This window comes from Brachycentrus maculatus, unplaced genomic scaffold (assembly GCF_059751285.1).
Source record: "Brachycentrus maculatus isolate JH-2025_06_01 unplaced genomic scaffold, ASM5975128v1 h1tg000432l, whole genome shotgun sequence".
Taxonomy (NCBI): domain Eukaryota; kingdom Metazoa; phylum Arthropoda; class Insecta; order Trichoptera; family Brachycentridae; genus Brachycentrus; species Brachycentrus maculatus.
The window spans coordinates 39,488-61,628 of NW_028281180.1; the positions used below are offsets into that span (position 1 = coordinate 39,488).

Genomic DNA, 22,141 nt, shown 5'->3' on the forward strand with positions numbered 1-22,141 from the left:
TTAAAAGGCCCTCCTGAACATATTGCATTTTGTTAGTTGGTCACTTTCTCCTGTACGACTACGATATATTCTTTGAAAAGAATTGTGCTCGAAGATACGTCTGGCTCTTTGTGAAGCCGGTCACTTACTAAATTGTATGTTTACGAGTACCTCCTTAATAAAACATAAAAATCTTTACATTCTATCACGTCTTCTGATCCTCGTCTACATCCATAAGTGCACAGGTCACTCCATGAGGTCGTTGCAGTGTTGATTTGATCATAAATTACATAGAATTAAAGTGACCATTTCTGAGCTTCAGAAGCGATTCCTGGGAAAAATATTTAACACCTAAAGTAAATAAATTATATCTGTTATTTATGATATATAATACAAGGCTTTGATTGTATTCATATGGTCGGCTGTGGCCTATTTATGGGAACTTCTTCATATCTGCCTTAGTGATAAGAAAATCACACACACAAAAATCTTAACAGGAGAAGACGGACTGTCACTTGGTTTGCAATGTAATGCCAGACCTTCCATTCCACTTCTTGAGAGAACTTCTCTCTTATTGTACACATCATGATTTTGACGTATAAATCGAAATAATGCAGAAATAAATTAACCTTTATATTGATAACCACTTTTCCTCATTCTTATATTTTTCAGTAATTTGGATTTGTCATTTTCTTTATGATTTTTTGCTGTTGTTCTTATTATTATGCATTAATTATAATAAACAGCCAACTGCGGTCAGTTGAAGTTGGTAGATAACTTGTGTATGATATACGTTTTTACAGACTATTTCATAAAATTAATCTGAAAACATTTCCCGATATTTGTAAAGCAATAGTAAATTCATACGTATTTTTTAATGATTAATAATATTTTTGGTTGTTCTTCTTATCATTCTCTTTTTTTGCTGTTGCAAGCCCTATTAAATGTAATAAACAGCCTACTACGGTCATTTAATTAGCACCCACCCGTTGTAGTAGATAGAAAACTTGTATGTGATATACGTTTTTACTGACTATTTCATTAAATTAATCTGAAAACATTTCTCGATATTACAAATAATGGTAAATTCACAAGTATTTATTAGTATTTTTTTAATCTTTATAATTCGTATAATATAGAACGAGCTTTTCATCTACACTCAAAGCGGGGCTGCAAAATTTAGTTTTTGTTGTTGTTGTTGATTTTTGTATTCATTGAATATATTTTACCTTTCTGAATTACATAAAAATAGAAATTAGTTAAAACCTCGCCTTTAAGTATTTTATTATATTTTAATAATCCCTACATCCCTGAATAAAGTATAATAAACATGGAATTATTTTACCACACAGCACCGTAGGTTTTCCATAATGGAGGAATAAATCTGTTAAATATTTGTTAATTTAATATAAAAATCTAAAGAAAAGGTAATGTACAAATATTCACACGAGATACCTATCTAAATGAACTCACTACCCAGTAACGTATGATTTTGCACGATAACATTATACCAATTTTATTATTAAATACAATGTTTGTATGAAACTAAAGTTAAACATACATTAACTGCAGTCGACCGAGCCGAGGTGCTTCTTCAATGCACGAACTGAATAACGACTATTAACTTCTTACTTGCATATTTTTATCATGAGCACTTTCTTCGCGATCCGCAATGCGACAACAGTTTCGCGTATTGACATATTAAAGTATTACTTTTTACCTTTTTCTATGACCGATCGCTCAAAATAAGCGATTAAAATAAAATAAAATATATATTTTCGTACGATACATCTTCCTTTACAAAATACAATATTTTTTTTTTTTATAACTTAACACAAAGTAATACAATTGTAGTTATCTATCTATCTATATATTATACAAAAAAATAAACTGCCGTGCGTTAGTATCCCGAAAAAAAATGGCTCCACTGATTTGTTTATTTTTTATTTGTTCGCCTTCATACAAGGGGGTTAAAAAATTAGAATTAATAAAAACCCATAGTAACAGCCAAAAAATATAAAAAAAGAAATCGGTAATTTTGTATGGGAATTGCCTCATTGATGGTTCTCAATTACTTCAAAATATTTTAAGTGTGTCCAAATTTTTTTTCACAATTTCTGGACTTAATCCATATAGGATTTATTTACATATAATATAATTTCGGAAAAAAAATCTCAATTACGTTCCATGTAGGTTTCTGCTAGTAAAGAACAAAGAGGTTGCTGTTGAAAAGAGATATTAGCAATTACCTGGAGCTACAAAAACTTCAAATTTAAACATTATAACTTTTTAATGTGACAACAAAATAATTAAATAATTGAACATTGTTCATGGCGGAAAGCTTGCTTCTTGACAGGTGCTGTCACATTTTTAATGTTTTCAATTGAATTATTTCATAGGTTTTTAATATTTTCATTGCTTTATAAGCTTTAAGAAATGACACATATTATAAATATTTCATCCTTTTTATTAGACTTAGCCACAACAACGCGCGGCCGGGTACGGCTAGTGTACAGTAAAAAAAAACATATTGTGAAGATCTTGCATTTGAAATCAATAGACCTGTTCAGTAAAGCGCCATCTCTAAACAGACTATTGAAGTATAGCTCCAGGGGAAGATTTCTTCCCACGAGTGCTTTTACGATCATTCGCTAGGTGTCAGAATTGTACTATTCAGTTCAATATCATTATGGCCCATATAACATTCTTGCTCTGATATTATTTTTATTTTGATCATCGTTATAATTTTTTTACGTTTATCAAATATTTTTGTATTTAGTATTTGTGTTCAATAAAAGTAGGGGGAGTAATGTGAAGATAATAAATATCAATATTTTAATGCATAAGAAGAAAAAAAAATATTATAATTTATTACAAAAACAAAACCAAAAACCATTTAAAAAAAATCAATTTCCCGCTTAAATTAAAGACAAAAGAATTCTGTATCTAAAATTTACACCAAAAAATAAAGTTTTCCCAATTTTTATTTCACTCTCTTGTAACGTTTTCTTCTTCTGGTGACTCTCTTGATGACCCTTCGCAGGGAAGAGAGATCCCCGGTTCGTTAATACCCTGTTCGCTTCCTTAAATTGCGTAAAGTAGGGACATTACCGGTCCATGGCTAGTGGTAATTATTCCAGGTATGCAACTTTCCTTCGCTCGATTGAATTTTCCCAATTTCTCCCAGTACTTATTTATTCGTCGTGGGGACCGTCCAAGATAGACACGTGGAAATTTTTAGTTTTTCAAATACTTGCCTAATTCAATCGAAAGCACGACAAAGAACAAACAACCTTTGTTAAAATAACGTGATATTCCCGACGGAAAACCTTCTTAGAGACTTAACAATCGATAAGTCTTCTACGGGCACAACTACAAGCAGTTTGATTATTCATATTGGAATTTGGTAATATGTTTATTTCATCTCGCCATTGTATTTATTATCTTCGCAACGAGCAATGTTAATTGGTTTGGTGTTATCACGACGGTTTATAAAGCTAAGAATGTTTATTGCCACGATATTAAATGTAAGGTGTTTCATACTATTGAAAATATTTATGTAGATTCACAAGTGCTCTTATCATGTTAATTTACTTCAACAATATCACAGTTAACAGTATAGCGTGTCACATGCGCCTGTTTATAATCGAATTCCTTAAGACAATGTTGTACAATGAGCAATAATCAATTTGCCACATTTATCTATATCATAATACATTGCTCGAATTCCTACGCAATACAATCATGCCATTTACACACACACATACATATATATATATATATATATATATATATATATATATATATATATATATATATATATATATATATATAATTATATATATATATATATATATATATATATATATATATATATATATATATATATATATATATATATATATATATATATATATATATATATATATATATATATATATATATATATATATATATATATATATATATATATATATATATATATATATATATTATATATATATATATATATATATATATATATATATATATATATATATATATATATATATATATATATATATATATATATATATATATATATATATATATATATATATATATATATATATATATATATCAGTATTTCGAAATAATTGTTGAAAACATTGATAATAAAGGTTTCGGCAATAAATTTTAAAACATCATATCGCTCACTCCTTTCAATATTGAGTTTATTTAAAAAAATAATTAAACAATACCTTTTCTTCAAAATGCATAAACAAATACAAAACAAATACAAATACAGCTTTTTATGCCCTGTAGCGGGTAAATATTAAGTTTAAAATACGCCTCTTTAGTTGGGATATAGTACATTTTCTGGGCATTCCGAAAATACGCACAACTAAAAATTTACGATTTTTTATTTATGACGTTCTTGAAAGGAGTGAGCGATATGTAAAATACTTGTTTTAAGCTACAAACCAACGATATGTCGTCTCCTTTAATAGTTCTAGCCATACGTCATTTTGTGGAAACGCATTTGTTGTTTACATTGTTATTATTTGTTTATTGAAAGGTTATTTCAATCTGATTTTAAGTCTGCTATCATTATTAGAACTATTTGATTTTAAAACATTGTATGGGATTGTGAAATGACCTATTTAAGCGATTCAATGACTCTTGCAAAATGTACAAAAAATAAAACAAAGGTTTTAATAATATTAAACGATATCATTTTGTCAATGATAATACCGATTAATGTTACTGAAATAAATGCTAAATAATGCAAAGATTTTTTTTTAAACTTAAAAAAAAAAACAATTAAACAATGATGACAACTTTTCCTTGTTCCAATTATTTATTTGTATAGAAGTACATGGATTTGTTTTTTTTTTTAAATAAAACTTCATTACTTTATTTTAATATTTTATTGTGAAACAGCAGTAATGCTCTTCACTTGAGCTCAGTCACTTACGCTATTTGTATGTCTGTATACTATAAAATATTTTGTTTTCCTAGATCTGCGAAACTTCCGCGCAAATGAGTATAATGGGAGTATTAACGACGTGATCAGCGTACCTGCAGCTATTTTTTTTGTATCTCGACTGAAATCGAATGATAATCGAAATATGTTTAATGATCGATATAATTGCGATTATTGCATAATACCCTACCAAACTGAAAATTGATAAAATTAGAACCTTAGATTTCAATTAATAATATATGTTAAATATGAAAATCAAACACTGTTTTTAGAGTCTGCTAAATTGTATTTAATTATTCAAAACCTTTAAAAATAAAATTAGTGAGAATTGTTTCGCCTTGTTATGGCATTTTCAAACTACTGTGATGATTAAATGGACTGAGGGTCCTTATATTCACTTATCAGTTCACAAAGCGAAAGAGAAAGAGAAAACCCTTATCCGCATCCCAGTGGTGCATAAGGCACTGCGTCATATAAACGCAGTGTTATCTTGATCGTTTACACATGAAGGCAAGGTGATCAGCCCTCCGCTTTAGATACCAGTCCAGGGTAGTATTGAATAAATATTAGAGTGAAAAAAATCACTTATATTTATTTGACCACCCCTGGGAATCGAACCTGGGACCTCCAGAACGGTAGCCGAGCGTGCTGACCATTACACTACGGAGGCGGATACATTACACTACGGAGGCACAAAGCGAAGCATATAAAAAAGTTTTATTAAATTAATCCAAAACTTTTTTCGGATACCAAAACGTTCGTATTTAGTAAAATATCGTGTCGGCTGGAAACGATCCCGAGAGTTCTTGCATGCCAATACTGCACCGTGGACGAAGATTACGCATTATAATCGTAAGTACACTCCTCCCGCTGAGTGTGCGTGACCTCCGGTGGTTCGTATCGGGTTTCCGCAGGGATGGGTTCTCTTAAACGAAATTGGTTCACTTCAATTAGCGCTGGTGGAGCGTGAGAGCCGGGGGAGGAGCCCCTCGGCGCGCCCCCACAGGGAACCAGTTCTGTAAATGAAGCCCGAAAAAAATAAACGAGTTCGAGCGAGACCCGAACCTAGTGCCCTCGCACACACAGATTACATAGGATGAAGGGTGACGATACTGATAATCGAACCATATACTCGTTCATTTTGATTTTATATATCGTTCTAAACCCCCGTATATGCACCCAATGTTACACAGGTCACTTCTTCGTATGTAAGCAGTGTTATTTTGATGTTTAAATACATGAAGGAAAAGTGATCAGCCTTGGCTTCAGATACCAGTCCAGGGTATATTAAATAAATATTAAAGAGAAAAATCAGATTCAGTTTTTTTGACCCCCCTGGGAATAGAGCTCGGGACCTCCATTACGGTAGCCAAATGTGCTAACCACTACACTACGGAGGCGGACATGACTTTATATACGTGTATTATATTTCACGTTATCAGCATTCCGTGATCCGTGGAGCACCGATTAATCTTGATCTGCTGTGTGATCAGTCTTCGGGTGCCAATCCAAAATAAGATATTAGATTACAGTTATACATTATACAAGTAGGAAAATCGAACTCGATCGCAATTATTTGAAACGAATACTTCATCTTAGTCTACATAGGATCATTATATTGTGATGGCTTTCTTGGATTATTTACAATACAATGTCCATTATTACACTTAAAATTTTGATTTTTTTTATAAATTTTTCATATTTACGTCGGTATTCGGTTCCTTCACCCCACTTGATAACACCAGTATCTGTTAGGTGAACAGAGACGGTTCCCAAACGCGACCACAATGTAGAAAGCGGTGTATCTACGCATATTTTCTACGTCTCGATAAATAGCAGTATATGGCCATTTTCCTAACAAAACATTTTCTCTCCCTGTTAACTAATCCTGTTTTTGGGTAGAAGCAATCTTGATTCTCGGGAATCTGTGATCAGTTGGTGCCAACCAAATTTAAATTACAATCTGTTCGTACATACACTTTATTTTACTTCGCTAACATATACCTTAGTAAATATAGTATATATACACAATATATAAGTATTTATATATATATATATATATATATATATATATATATATATATATATATATATATATATATATAAATATATGTATATTACTTTATTTTATCTACGAAATTATTATGTAGTCAAATAAAATAAAAGTTAAAAAATTATTTACTTGTTTTATCTCTTAGTTAGTAGAAGTGGGTAGGTATGTGGAAAATTTACATCAGTAAGAATTTCATAATCTTTTTGCGAGGGTAAGGAAATACTAGTGAATAATCAACTTTTAAACATATCATTATAAAGCTGATTATTTAATTGATTGATCACTTTTTGGTGAACACGCGTATTGTTGGATAAAAATTCAACAATCGGATTTTTTTTCTAATATTGAAAGTATAAAAATACGTTATATACAAATTTATTTTCAAATTCAACATTTGTCGACTCGAAATATTTTTTTCAATATTGTAGATGACACTCTTTGCTATGATCATATCGATATGTTGCATATTCTCATTATTATAAATATTCAAATATGTTTCATGTTATGTTCCCAGGATATCTATAGATATCATGGTAAAATATAAAATTAATTGTTTTCTTCCTTAAAATAATAAATCACACGTGTGTGTATGTATCACACGCACACGCACACGCACACAAACACGGGTAAAATGTGTACGTAACATATTTCTACAACGCGCCACAATCCATTGAATGAAGATCCTACAATCATTCCTGTTTCCCGTCTCACACCTGACACCTGACATGATGTATCCAGGAGAACCACATACTTTAAGAGGCCACATCCTTACTGAATCAAATTCTTAGAATATTTTTAAAACTATTTTCCCAACACCGCCAAAATATAATTCTCCGTAGTAAAATGTGTTTTCATTGTTTTTTTTATCCTTGTCCTTAGCAGGGTACGGTTCCCAAAAAAATGTTTTTTACAACACCTAATTATATGCTTAGGTTTAGTGATTAAGTTCTGAATAATTTTGTATAAATAACGCATACCAGTATTTTTTTTACTTCGATATTAAGTAACCCTGTATCAGACTTTTAAACGTAGGCGCCCGCGTGAAATCCTTTCTGATGAATATAGCGCACAATCAAAGGTTATCTGCTTAATACAACGTACTCGTAGTTTACTAGATAGAAACGAATAGAAGCGAATAATCGTTTGATTTATACATAAGTTAATTCCAGTATTTTCCAAATCCCTGATTTTTTTAAAATATTTTAAGTGATACACTGTTTAGTTTTAAGAAATTTTAATGTTGTATTATCATCTCTAAGTCCGTAAACGCTCGTATTATAGCGAAGTCATTACCTTTATTAATCCGGTCGTGGGATCCACGGAGCATGTATGAGAACTAAAAACAAAATAATTATCGGTTCTTCCTTAGTCCTGCCAGAAGCGCACCGGTTTTAAACTCTTTCCATACATAATAATTTTCATGTACCATATTTCTATAATATTTATGATCATTTGTTTAAATTATCGTGATTTTGTAAATTTATTATTGAACTGAACTTCCTGTGATACTTGTCTTGTCCTATGCCATATTTTTGAGTCATTACGCATTGAAAGTATGTTTTTATTTTATTTATTAATAGTTATTATTATTTTGTTCGTAAATAAAAATAAGACTTGACACTGGCAGAAACATCCTCTTACTGGGTGACTGCCAATTAAAATTAAAAGTTTTAAAAAATCTTATGATATGGATTTTTAATGTAAGTATGAAATATTCGGTTTCGATTCGAATAATTATTGCTGATTTTCTGAATTCTAAAAGAATTAATATGCCATATAGCTCACTCCTTTCAAAAACGTCATAAATAAAAAACTTAATTTTTCAGGAGAACGTTTTTAAAGTTTAAAAATATAATACAATGTATTAAAAATAAATATCAAGCCACTTATTGAACGTTTTACTGTGCAAAAGATCTTTTAAGGTAAAACCTGAAGGTTTTTTCTCCATTTGAAAAATATTTAGTAAATTTAAAAAAATAATTAAACTATACTTTTTCTTCAAAATGCAAAAAAACACTTTCTGTCCTGTAGCGGGTAAATATTAAGTTATAAATATGCCTGTTTTGCTGGGATATAATACATTTTCTGGGCATTCCGAATACATGCACAACTGAAAATTGATGATTTTTGATTAATGACGTTCTTGAAAGGATTGAGCGATATGTAGTTTTCAAAAAGACAAGAAGTCAAAAGACAAATTTTCTCTTTTCGTTGGTAAATTCAAAGTACTTTCTATTATACATATATGTTTTTATCCCACATTTAGGGTCCTAATGCGTGGTCATCTCTCGAATCTGGTCCCGATCTCGTGAATGGGAGAAGATCTGAATGGCGTTCTCCCCAGAACGGGGCAATTATCCTTTATTATAATCCCGGGACTGACCCGAACCGCAGCGGGTAGGCTGGACCCAGACACGCCATGCGCCATGCACCGCTGAAACGGCTTCTCCTCGCCTTACTCGTGGACCAAAGCATTTCGGTTCAGTCTCACAATTATTTCCCTAAAAAACGTGGCTCCTGCTACCTGCGTGAGCGATCTCCTTTTGGCTTATTCTAAATTGTAAACAAAATATTGCGAAACTCACATTTCGGATGAGGCAGACTAAACAAACTGACGGCGAAACGGAATAGGTATTTTCCATCGTAGTTTTGAATTATCTCAATGTGATTATTAGGTATATAAGTCTTTCATCTAATCGTGCATAAGTCCCTGGATTTTATATGATATGATTGTAGTCGTTCATTATACGAAAGCGATGTGTCGCGACATGAGAGATCTAACGTTTCAAATCACATGGCAGCGTCTATCATCAGGACTAATGCTAGAAAACGTCTTGGACATCTAAACGGCCGTGAAAAATCTAAGAAACAATATTTTAAAATCCTTCATATACACCATTTCTCTTATACCAGTATAATATTTCAAATGTAACTTTTCCAGACACTAATCGATCCTATATTGTCATACATGGTATCGCGATTTGCTTGCCACTAAACTGCATTCGAATTATTATTTTCATTAAATATCAATAAAAATATAGACATTGTAACATGAGGTTTTTGCCAGTACCTACGTGTATGTATTTATGAACATTTTTCACTTTATTTCATCTATCTTTATACCATAGTTTTAAAGCGTATGTATTTCCGTTCAAGTCTTGTCGATGTCTTAACACACATGAATACGTTTTTTTTACGAAGGGGGTATACGGAAGTCTGAGCACTTACTGGGCTTACGACATTTCATTGCTGGTTTAAGAGATTATTTTACGAACTGTTACATTCACCATTTTGTACCTATTATTGACCGTATTACTCAAATTTGGATGTGTTGCATATATAATATATGCTTAAATTGACAACACAATTCTTAATACTTCATAAGCGATATCAATGGTTGAAATCAGTAAGTTACGAGAAACCTTTAATTCTACGCATGTAAGATTATTCTGAATTATTCCATATTCAGGAAACACTCGAAATATTCGATTCCTTCAAGGATGTTTTTGTGCGCACACACGCATCATGTCGTAGTATGTACAGTAAATATATCTAAGAGACCAGAGTTGGTCCAAGGCACACGCCACGTTGCGGACTGTGTACGCAGTCGTCCCGTACTTATCCCCCATTACGAATGCGGGACACACATAACTCGACTACCGTCTTACATCGCAGCCTTCGGCACAACAATAACTATACACACATATTTTGATAATAAACGATATATTTCGGATCGTAAGTTCTCGGAAGAGACCGGAGTATTCCCCTCGGGGTGAAAGAATAATGACGTTCCCGGCCACCGTAATTAGTTTGGCGGGCTACCGTATTCTTTGTTCATCATCATCACAAATCTCAGTTTGTCCAGAGGCTGTGAGGGAAGCGGGCCACGCGAGCTTATTACGTATGGTATGGAGAGTGGTGCTCCGTGCTGCGCTCTCGCCCGCGGCTGCTCCCGCCGTCGCTCCCCGCCCGACCCTACTCCCGCCCGCGTGGGCGCTAGTCCTAAAGCCTGGCGGTTATCTAGATTGATTTCATCCTCCGTATCAACACATTGCTGCCAAAAAGCTTTACATATATGTATATATATATATATATATATATATATATATATATATATATATATATATATATATATATATATATATATATATATATATATATATATATATATATAATATATGTATATATATATATATATATATATATATATATATATATATATATATATATATATATATATATATATATATATATATATATATATATATATATATATATATATATATATATATATATATATATATATATATATATATATATATATATATATATATATATATATATATATATATATATATATATATATATATATATATATATATATATATATATATACGCTCAGCACGCTCGGCTACTGCACTGGAGGTCCCGAGTTCGATTCCCAAAGGAAAAGGATAAAAATACGTGATTTTTTCACTCTAATATTTATTTAAAATTACCCTGGACTGATCATCCTAAGTGGCGGGCTGATCATCTTTCCTTCATGTGTTCAAGTACGATCAAGACAACACTGCGTTTATATGATGAAGTGCCCTATGCGCCATCGGGTGAAGATAAGGGCTTGAAGAAGAAGAATATATATTCCCCAGAGTATTTATCCCCAGGGCAATTGTTCCTCTGGGCTTATGAGTCATAACATATTTATCATAATATATTTATTACGTAACTTAAAATAATACCTCCGCACTCAAGTTTGTTTTATCGGTGTTTATTATATCCAAATGATAATTTTACTACCCTCATATCATATGACAAAAGACAAGCGGCACCACCCTGAACTCCTAGGTATTTTTTTTGTATTGACAATTGAGTCAGTGGGCGAATCTACGAAAATCCGTAGAGCCGTCGTTCAACGGTCAATTGGACGACGGCTTTCAGCGCATCTTCGCTTGTGAATGAAATTTACTCGAAATTGTGGTCCGTATCTGTCGTTCGGTGCATCTGAACGGATCATTAAAATACGTCCCATGTCTAGTTCACCACATCGTATGACAATCGTCTCGATCCTTTACCTTTACCTTCCCGCTAACCCGGCCGTGCATACGCCATACATAGAAATATACATACAGTAATATCTCTGTCTACGTGGTTGGTCTTCCTGTTAACAATCATATCGGATATCGCTGAATTCATGAATAAACCTCAATCTACCAGGTCACGCGCTCGACGCTCGTCGCTCGTATACGTTACCTTTTAATGTTATCATAATATTTTGTGGAACCTAATAGTTGACGATTTCTTCAAACGTCAATAGATAAATTTGATGCACAAAATAAAAATAAAAACACATACTTATAAAGACGCATTTCCCTGACGCCATAGACTCTACATTCTCGTAGAAATTTAAAGTTACAATGTCTTGATTTTGCTTTTGTTCAGAAAGTTCATTCATCATTTTTTTCAGAAGGTGGTAGACTAGATTGTGAATTTCCCTGATTTTAGATTTTTATTATTTATACATCTGTGCTTACTATGATAACTAACAGCTTTATCTTTTCAGAATTAATGTAACCATAATTTTTTTTTATTCTCTCTGATTTTTTGGAATAAAACGTCGATACGAATTCTTCGGTAGGTACCTATTTGTAAGTAGATCAGTTTTCCTTATGACCGCGGTTCATCGAACGTTATTGTTGCGATATACCTTAGCCCAATAAACTGGCACCTGCAAATCACCGCGCGATGCGAGGAATTTCATCATATCTAAATCCTAGAAATCTCGTCCGTTCTCTGGAAAGCTACCGAAGCATCCCATTGTCTTCCGGCCTCCGTGCAATTATATATAAAACTCCATTTACCTATTGAATCTTCCATTTTTTCATCAGTTGCGTTTAGAATTTGTTCTATTAAACATTCAGCTGAAAACTGGAGGTGTTAATTGTTTTTCTTTTATCTTCAGTTTTTGTTTTTTTACAAATTATATAACTAATTTTCGTACCTCTTTCTCCCTATAATCATTATCATAATTGTTGAATCAAACAAAATTTTAGAGTCACGGTTTTTCCAAACAAAAAAAATCTCTCGAATGGTTTGTTTTTTTCAATTGTCTATCTAAAATTAATTTGTACAATTAAGACGGGTAATGTTAACATTTTATTATCTACGCGCATGTCAACACTAAAAAAAACATGGAATTGTTTTTATATTGTTTTTTTAATAATACTTATTACATAATTTTTAATCTCTTTTTTTATTTTATTACCATTTATTAAAGGTTATTTTTTGGCCCCGCGTCCTGATTATCGCCAGACTCAGTTCATTGAAGACTCTATCAACGTGAGACAGAGATAAAAAAAGTGTTGGATCTCGTCGTCTGTCTCATCTGCCCGGTTTTTCACCACCCATTTGTTCCTTCCTAATGTGCCGCTTTGTTTAGTAGCCCCAATGCTCTACCTGCACGGAGACGTGGAATAAGGCTCCGCCGAACTCTGGAACGTGAACTCGATATTAAACTTTTTACTCTCGCGCGGGAAGGTGTTTTGATCCAACTTTATGAATCGCGCGTAGTATTTCCGAAAGAGTTACAAACTATCTTTGTTTACGAAACTTCATATAAGTTTGTAAAAAGTGATTTTGTGTTTATTTTTTATAAAGTGTTCTATTGTTTTATTCGGATGGTGTATCAAGTATAGTCGAAGTTTAAGAGATAAGAGACACTTGATGAAGTATGGATCATACTTCATACCTCCTCTTTCTGTCAAGTCGGACACAGTGTTGTAGCGAACCGAGTCGCATATCCATGGAGCCTCCTAAATCTCCTAAATTTAATGTCAACCTGTGGCAGCCGTGGCTCGCGGAACAAGGTTTAGTAAACACCACTTTCATGATCATTAATACCAATTATATAAACTAACAATCATCGTCTTCATGGTGCATATTAAATTGCTAACGTATGATTGAATATGTCATTGAGATGGATTATGGAGTCTGGGTATTTACAGGGCTTACGACTTACGGCCTATCATTGGTTGGTTTAAGTGATTTACTTACACACTGTAACTTTTAATGTATATCCTTAAAACACTTTGAATAATATATATTTTTTAAATGAATGCGCAGATAAATTTAAAGCATTTAACCTCATGACTAGACGTTCGACAATTATTTAAGTGGGCGTATTTTTTTTTGATAGTTCGTTTTTAAAATTATGTAAAATGTATCTACTCCACTGCCCTAGTTGTAAGGGAGATAACAAAAAAAATCAAGCGAATCGTTTTGATTGTGTTTAATGTTACATAGGAGTTCAAAGAAAGTTACGCAGATTATTTTTTTACTGTAGAATTTATAAAATATATCTAAAACTGGAGCGTACGTGCGAGTATTTCATAATAACTCAAAATACAAATAAATGGAATTGACATCTCAACATGAAAAATATAAACTTATGTAGGTGTTGGTATTTACAGGGCTTACTTTACTTTACTTTACGTGTGGCTCTTTACAGGATCTCTTTGGCCTGTATTATACTAGTTTAAATGACCACTTTATGCACGTGTAACATTCACAATTCTACCCATCAATGATAACCACACTACTCAAATTTTGGATCAGAAGAGACTGTCTGAAACTGTATCTTGTAAGATTCTTCCTTGATTATCTTCATCTATATTGAGATGCTAATATAAATTACTCCTTCGTGGGGAAACCTAGATTTTTATACAAATGATATTCATTGAATTAAATATATATATATTTTTTAATTATATTTTATATTTATACTTTCACATATACATATGCACAACGTAAAAAATACACGTCTTATACTGTGGGAATGTGTTTCATCAGAATTCTCAGAATCCGCGCCGATCCTCGGGTCCACGGAGAATGTGATAGTCTCTATAGTAAGTAAGCACATACATACATATATTGCATCACTGGAATTTCGTACGCGTATAGAATCATCTTTCCACGTCTCTGAAATTTCTTACCCATTCTCCCAGTAACGAGAATATGCGCTGCCGGGAACGTCGTCTAAACTACGAATCAGGCTATTTGTAAGTCGTGAGGTTTTAGACTCGAGCCTACTCTACCACACCTTGATTCCTTTTTTTATAACGGGATGTTTAGATCTACGAAAAAAAAAAATTGCGTTATATGTATAGTAAGAAAAAATATATAAAAAAACGAAACGTTTAGTTTTATTCCTTACTAGCTGTACCCACGCGTTGCTGTGGCTCAGTCTGGTTGAATGGAAAAAAGATAAGATGGAAAGCACGCATTTCTAATATGTATAACTTCGCATTGTTTGCGAAGCAATGAAGTTATATAAAAAAATAATTAAACAAGTATGCAATCGAGAAATCAATTAAACATGTATGCAATATTGATAACTAAAATAATAGCAGAGTCAGTAAGCACCCTGTCCGCCATGAGCAATATTAAGTTTACTTAAGAACGTTTACTTTTTATTTATATATGGTAATTAAATAATATGAAGAGACCATATGGTATCTATATTTTTCTGTATTTCATTTTTGAAATTCCTTTCCTCATTTTAACTTACTATTTTTGTGTAATCCTTACTTGCGTAAAAGTAACAGTTTGTAATTCTGTCGAAAATAAAAAAAGAGTATATATTACCTTCCTCAGCGCAATTTTCTTTAAGTTGTAGACTGATATTATTCAATATTAATATATCAATAAATAAGGGCAGTTATATGTCATGAACCCAATCCACCACGAATCGCAGTACATATTTTATCCCAACTGTTTATTAGCTTTAGATATGTATTTTTTTAAATTGATATCGTCACCTCAATATCCATATGGTTACACATATATCATGATGATTTTTTATTGAAATTACACTGGCTCGCGGCGTCTCGCTAATTGATTATTCATGTCAAATGTCAAATCATAATATGTATTTTATTTTTCATATTATTTAAAACCTTGTCCCTACTTTATTGATATTTTTTTCGATTTATTTAATTCTGTTTAAAACACACGTGTAGCAGTAGCGGTCGGTGTATTTTTGTAGAAGGGATGCTGGATATCAAATAATGTTTAAACTCGTACCTACTACGTACTAGATACCAAATATGCACATCTAGACGCTAGACCACGAACAAGATACAATTAGTTACCGTATAAAATTATCTACATAAATCCATTAAGCTCCATAACTCAATAATTACAGATACAAAATATGCTATTCACACAAACGAAAAATAAACAAATAAAAAAAAACACGACTTACCTGAGTTTTTATTCACTTAAACTTGGGGATGATTCGTCGAAAAATTACGTTAAGGTATCTGTAGAAATATCAAAATATTTCAATTGCAGTATTGCTGTTTACGGATAGAAGTCAAAATCTTTTTACTTTAAAATGCAAGGGATGCGGAGCATCCACAGCATGTATGGACGGACCGCGCCTGACGTGTAGGTAATAGCGGAGTTTTTCGCCAATGGCTTGCCACTAGGCGGGTCGCTAATCGGTGCCCGTTTTAATTTAATTTTAAGTAGTCCACAAGCACCACGATACGCCCCAGGGTGAAGTCCGAGGATGAGAGGCTAGACGCTAGAATTACTTGGTAGGAATAAGAAAGCCAGGCGCTATAAATAATCCTTTTTCCCTTTTGGTTACTTCTGAGTAGAACCCATAAATTTTACAAATCTAAGTTTTTTTTAAAAAAACCGTTTTCGCTCTTAAGCTTTTTTTTACTTAAGTTCATTTTAGTATTCATGCAACATTATCTGTAGAGATATATTTTCTGCAAAAGATTTGCACTGTAAATTGTAACCTCATATAACGTAACAATTTTTTTTGTGGCAGCAGCGAACCGTAAATATAAAGCGATTATTGCTAGCTAGTTATTTGATGTAATAATCAATATTATAAAGCTTTAAGGAGAAAATGAAATATTTACCATCACAAATCATAAATGACCTCCATTAATCCTTACGCCATGCGGCACGGTTGCAGGTTCTATGGTCAACAAAATGACTGATTGATTATTAGTAGCTTTTACTCCCATTTAAATTTATGTCTCCAACACGCACATAGGCGTACATTTTTTGTACAAATCTCTGTTGAATAATACAAATCAGAGCTTCGCGTACGCGTCTCATTCTGCGCGTTTGTTGGGGGATTGCAGACTTATTATATTTTAGGTGTCCGCATTTCGTCCGAATTATTTTATATTTTTCCTTTACTAAGGGATATTCAATACAGGTTTCCCTTAAGGTGGGGACTGACCGGAGCATTTCGTCGTAACGTAACATTCGCGGCGAGCATCCGACTTAGGATAGAGAACGAGCAGCGAGCAGCTCGCCTCGCTGTACTGATTATACGAATGCTCGCATCGTAACGTGTTACATTAGACGAATTTTATGACTTTTTTTTACTAAAACATAATTTTTTAATGCATTGCCCTGACAGTAAATACTGAAATGTCATCAATTAAGAGTACCGACTTACTATGACATAATAACCCGGGAAAAATCCATAACAATATGTAATTTGTAACTAACCTAAAAAATTTAAATAATAAATTATTATGTTCTCAGATATGATTTTTTGTGGGATATTTGATTTATTGGGTAATATATCCAAAATTGAACACGGTTATTGGATTGAATTCTACTTTTATTTACATATATGGTATGATATGTGACCGTTTCGTCTTATTAAGACATTAGCAAACACTCATGTTCACTTCACTCAGAACTACCAACTATCTGCAGTTACAATAAATAATATATTTTATTGACGCTTTCATTCCGTTCCTTACGGTAAGGGTACTTTGCACGCAAGAAGAAAATCAGATTTAACTCATTCTACATATACAAAGATTTGTAAGATTCTCTTTATATGAAAAACAAATTCAAACTACATTGCCTTCATATTAAATTGCATGATCGCTTTCACATAACTTTATGTTAACTTATTCGCTTTGTGTTTTCATAGCGACTGCAAGGTTCACGATGAGGAATTCGAGAAATTATTATTTTCTTTGCTGATAAAACAATACGGAAAATCTTATTGTTCCTTTGCATTTAAAAGCAAATTATCGGCATGAATCGATGCTTTTTTTCTGACTCAGTTTCATCTTGATAATAAAATTGGAAAATCTATATATTACCGTGGAATGCGTGTATATAACGTGTATAATGAATATATGTGTATATGTATATGAATTGTGTCTTCTTTGAAAACTGCTTTCAGTTTTTAAAATATCTGGGTTTTTAAGAACCAATTATTTTTTATATAGAATTTTACGCTTATCGAAATGTATTTAACCCTAGATTACAGGACATTCGTAAAATTTATGACGTAAATCCAATTTGTGGGGAGCGTATATTTTTATTTTTTACCTATTTTTTTAAGTTTTTTAAGTTCTCAAAAAAAATATTGCCCTTATTTTTAAATGTTTTTAGTAAACGTTTTTGGTAAAATCTGAGTTTTTCTTACCGTTGTAAATTGTATTTTCCCGTATTGAGGTAAATCGAAACATGTCCCGTGGATCTAGGGTCAAGTAATAATGCTAATATACCGATCCTCGAATACTAAATTATTTGATATTCCCATCGCATCCACCGTTTCCCCGGAAACTTAAGTATTCAACTCAATCCTCACTTTGAATGATTTATTTTACTCTATTATCGTTCTACCTGTTGCCTTAGATTCGAGACTTTGAACAGGTTTTATTCCCATCGCGGGTCCAGCGCAGCGCCTGGCGTCTCACCTCAGCCCTCCCTCCCTGCCCCCTCTCGCGGCTTCCCGCACCTCATCCTTTCTGCCTTCCATCCTTTCCTTCCTTCCTCGCCCCTCCTCCCTCCCCTGCCCGTCCCCTTCACCTCGCCGCCGAAAGCTCCGCTCTTCGTACCTCGTGTGGCCTTCGACGACCTTCAAATACTCGCTAGAGCTTCATGAATTTGGAGCGACGTAAAAAGGTGGAGGCTATTACAATGGTATTCTATAGTCTAGCCCTCGAGTAAATTACACATTTTACTGGCGTGCCCTGTGGCCATGTTATACATATTTATTTTTCACCGCCACCGACGCGACGAGATGAGATAATTTGTTTATCGCCACATTTTTTATTCACTTATATCGACAATGAAATTCGAAATGGGGATAAACTTAATTTTGAGGACTGTACACGTGTTTTTTTTTTAATAATAAAAATTGTGCTTAGTACTTTCAAATCTTTGTTCACAAATACTATTTAACCATCGAGGAATTGTTATAGATATCTTAAAATAAACTAAGAAGTTTTTTATGAATAATTTGGAAATACATCATTCGAAAAGAATCTCTCATTTATCAATAAACGTTTCACCTCTATTACTTCACAGCGATGCCACATATGGTAACTTGAGATATAGAGAAGTTTAAAGATTTGCGTAAATATGGTTGCTGAATCAGAGGCTGAATATTGAATAATATTGATAGAATGAACGTATTACATAAAGTGATTACTTAAACTTGAAAACTCGTTTTGAAAAATAAAAATATCTAGTATTTCAGGGCGTGCATATTGCCTTCCCAAAATACTTCTTCATCTCTGATGAAATATCTGGAATATTTTAATAAAATGTCGTTGCCTTAGCTCTCGATGCTGAAATACTCGTTTATTCTATATGATTTTTCGTGAAAATGTACGTGCCTCCCTAATTATCAAGAAAATAGTATTATTTTTATACCTACATAACATAGTACTATTTTATTTTGAAAATTAAACACTCATATACAGTAATACCACTTATTGAGTTTTATATCATAACACACGACTAGCTTCGAAAACTACAGTTGTTTTCAAAAAATATACTATTATTTTCGCAACCTAGATATTTACTTATACGTACTTTTAAATTAAAATAACTATTATGATACTGTGTTGCATGATTCCTTAAAAACTAAATACTACTATCCACTTTTAGCCTTTTAATGGAGTCGTTTTGTCTAACCGAGAACCTTTTTATGAATCAAATGTCCACCGATTCTGATCTTATTTTTTCGTTATCTCAAAGGCCCAAACACGTTTTTTATCCTCTCTATTTCCTGACCTTTTTCGTCGGATACATCTCGGTATTTCAAGTTATCAAATGAATCTACCTAATCTATTATTATTATTATTGTTATTAGAACATGCATGTATAATACTATAATAAACTGCTACTAACACTTGTTTTTTTATTATATGTGGTTACGCAGTGCGTATTTTTTTTATATGACGTCTGTCATAACTTAAAAGTAAAGGCAGACAGCCATTATTTGAAAATTATTAAGAATCATATTTTTAAGTCGCTAATTTGTTTCCCTTCCGACTTTATTATATCCATTATCATCGAATGAGACAAAAAACATTTCTATGTAAAATAACAACTTTTGGAAATCTGGCACATTTTTGTAACGTGATCCAAAATTGTATCAAATACTATTAAGAATAAAAAATACTTTATACGATTTAGTATTAAAAGCTTTATTTCCATTCCTTTCAATTGTATTGATATTAACAGTCTTTAGTACTCGCACCTAAGTAGTGGAAGGTAATTTTGACGAGACTGTACAAAGGTGCAAAGTAACAGTTCTGTTTCCACAAAATTCGATGCGATAATTTTAGCATACTGACTCGGCGTACTTTTATTAATATTAAATGAGGCAATTAAATGTATTGAAGTTCAGCCCATTGCTAATTTACACAACATTTTGTTTTACATCGATATGTAAATAATTGCGTATTTTCTTTCAGAACCCCTCGCCCCGGAGTCGGAGTGCGCCCCCGAGGCTGCCCCCGCGGCCCCCGAGGGCGCTGCGCCCCCCAAGCAGCTCCCTTCCTCCAAATGGCGCCGTGACAGGCGCTCCACGACGCGCATCCCTGACTACAAGAACAGGTACTGTAATATTGTTTTATAACAATGTCTTCTAATGATAAATATGCATACGAATCTGCGGTATTTAGTCAAACTCTACTGCACTTGAAAAATCACTCACTCGCTCTCAAGCTGGAATGAAGATTATTATTATATATTTATTGTAGATTCAAAACCAGCCATAAGCAAAATTGATATATTGTCAAAACGAGTTCTTTTTTCTTTGGACTCGGACAATTACAAAAGTAGATTTTTTAACGATTTTCAAAAGCAGAAAAGTTAGTCAATACATACTTGTAAGAAATCAAAAAAATTAAATCATTTTATGCGTAAACTATAAAATTGCATGCAAAACAAGCTGTAAACGAGGACATGCTTTAAGTCATATTGGTATGATATTGTTTGTTTATTTACCTGTCTGTTTGGTTTCCAGAGAGCCCGAGCTGGTCGGCAGCAAGGCCTCCCGTTCACAGTCCTTCAACGACAAGTCGTCCTCCAAGCCTCCCGTGGGACTGCTCCGGCAAGAAGGGATGCACAGCGAAGATGAGGATGACCTCATGGCTGCCTGGAACCGCTCGCCCACTTTCCGCAAAGGTAACTTACTGTGACAACTGAACTTGCTCTTATTTTTTTCAGGTGTGATGTTTTAGAGATAGCGCCAACGATGTTCGAATATTTTTAAAATTTTATTTTAAGGAAAAAATTATTGCAGCAATATGAAAAAAATATGTTAGAGGAAAAAACATTGTGTGTCGCGTTTACTGCTCTTCCTCTGTTAAATATGTGTAATATGGAAGTAATTAACATTTTCAATAATTGCTTTAATTGTAGATGTATATGTTTAATATAAATGATTTGATCGATAGTCGCGCGATGTGAAGAATTTAGTCATTTCCAAATCCTAGAAATCTTGTCCGTTGTCTGGAAAGCTACCGAAACATTCCATTGTCTACCAGCATCGTGCAATTGTCTATAAAACTGCATTTACCTATTGCATCTTTCATTTTCTCATTAATTGTATTTCGCATTCGATCTGTTATTACAATAAAATCAGAAATGCACCCGATCAATAGGATCATTATAATCTTAATGTAGGGGCTTTGCGGGTTATTCCTTCAGTATTTTCAGTTTTCATTTCCTAAGTGATGATAGGTAATTTTGAAGAAAGTATAGAAAGAGGGTGCACAGTAACAGCTTTGTTTTCACAAATTTGATGCTTTAAAAGGGTTCTTTTAGTGTCATTACACCGAATACTTTTATTT

General features: G+C 32.7%; 1 protein-coding gene across 2 annotated transcripts in view; it reads left to right on the forward strand.

The window, feature by feature from the left end:
- The window catches only part of LOC148302614 (uncharacterized), a 52,690-nt gene that overhangs the window by 25,814 nt on the left and 4,735 nt on the right, over positions 1-22,141 (forward strand). The window contains exons 1-3 of one of the 2 annotated variants that reach the window (XM_088271339.1): positions 13,605-13,861; positions 20,759-20,900; positions 21,313-21,473. In XM_088271339.1, the coding sequence (XP_088127465.1) occupies positions 13,726-13,861; positions 20,759-20,900; positions 21,313-21,473 (439 nt within the window). In that variant the 5' untranslated portion in view covers positions 13,605-13,725. Of the gene's footprint in view, positions 1-13,604; positions 13,862-20,758; positions 20,901-21,312; positions 21,474-22,141 lie in introns of those variants that run through there. The other variant, XM_088271340.1, reaches the window with a different exon arrangement.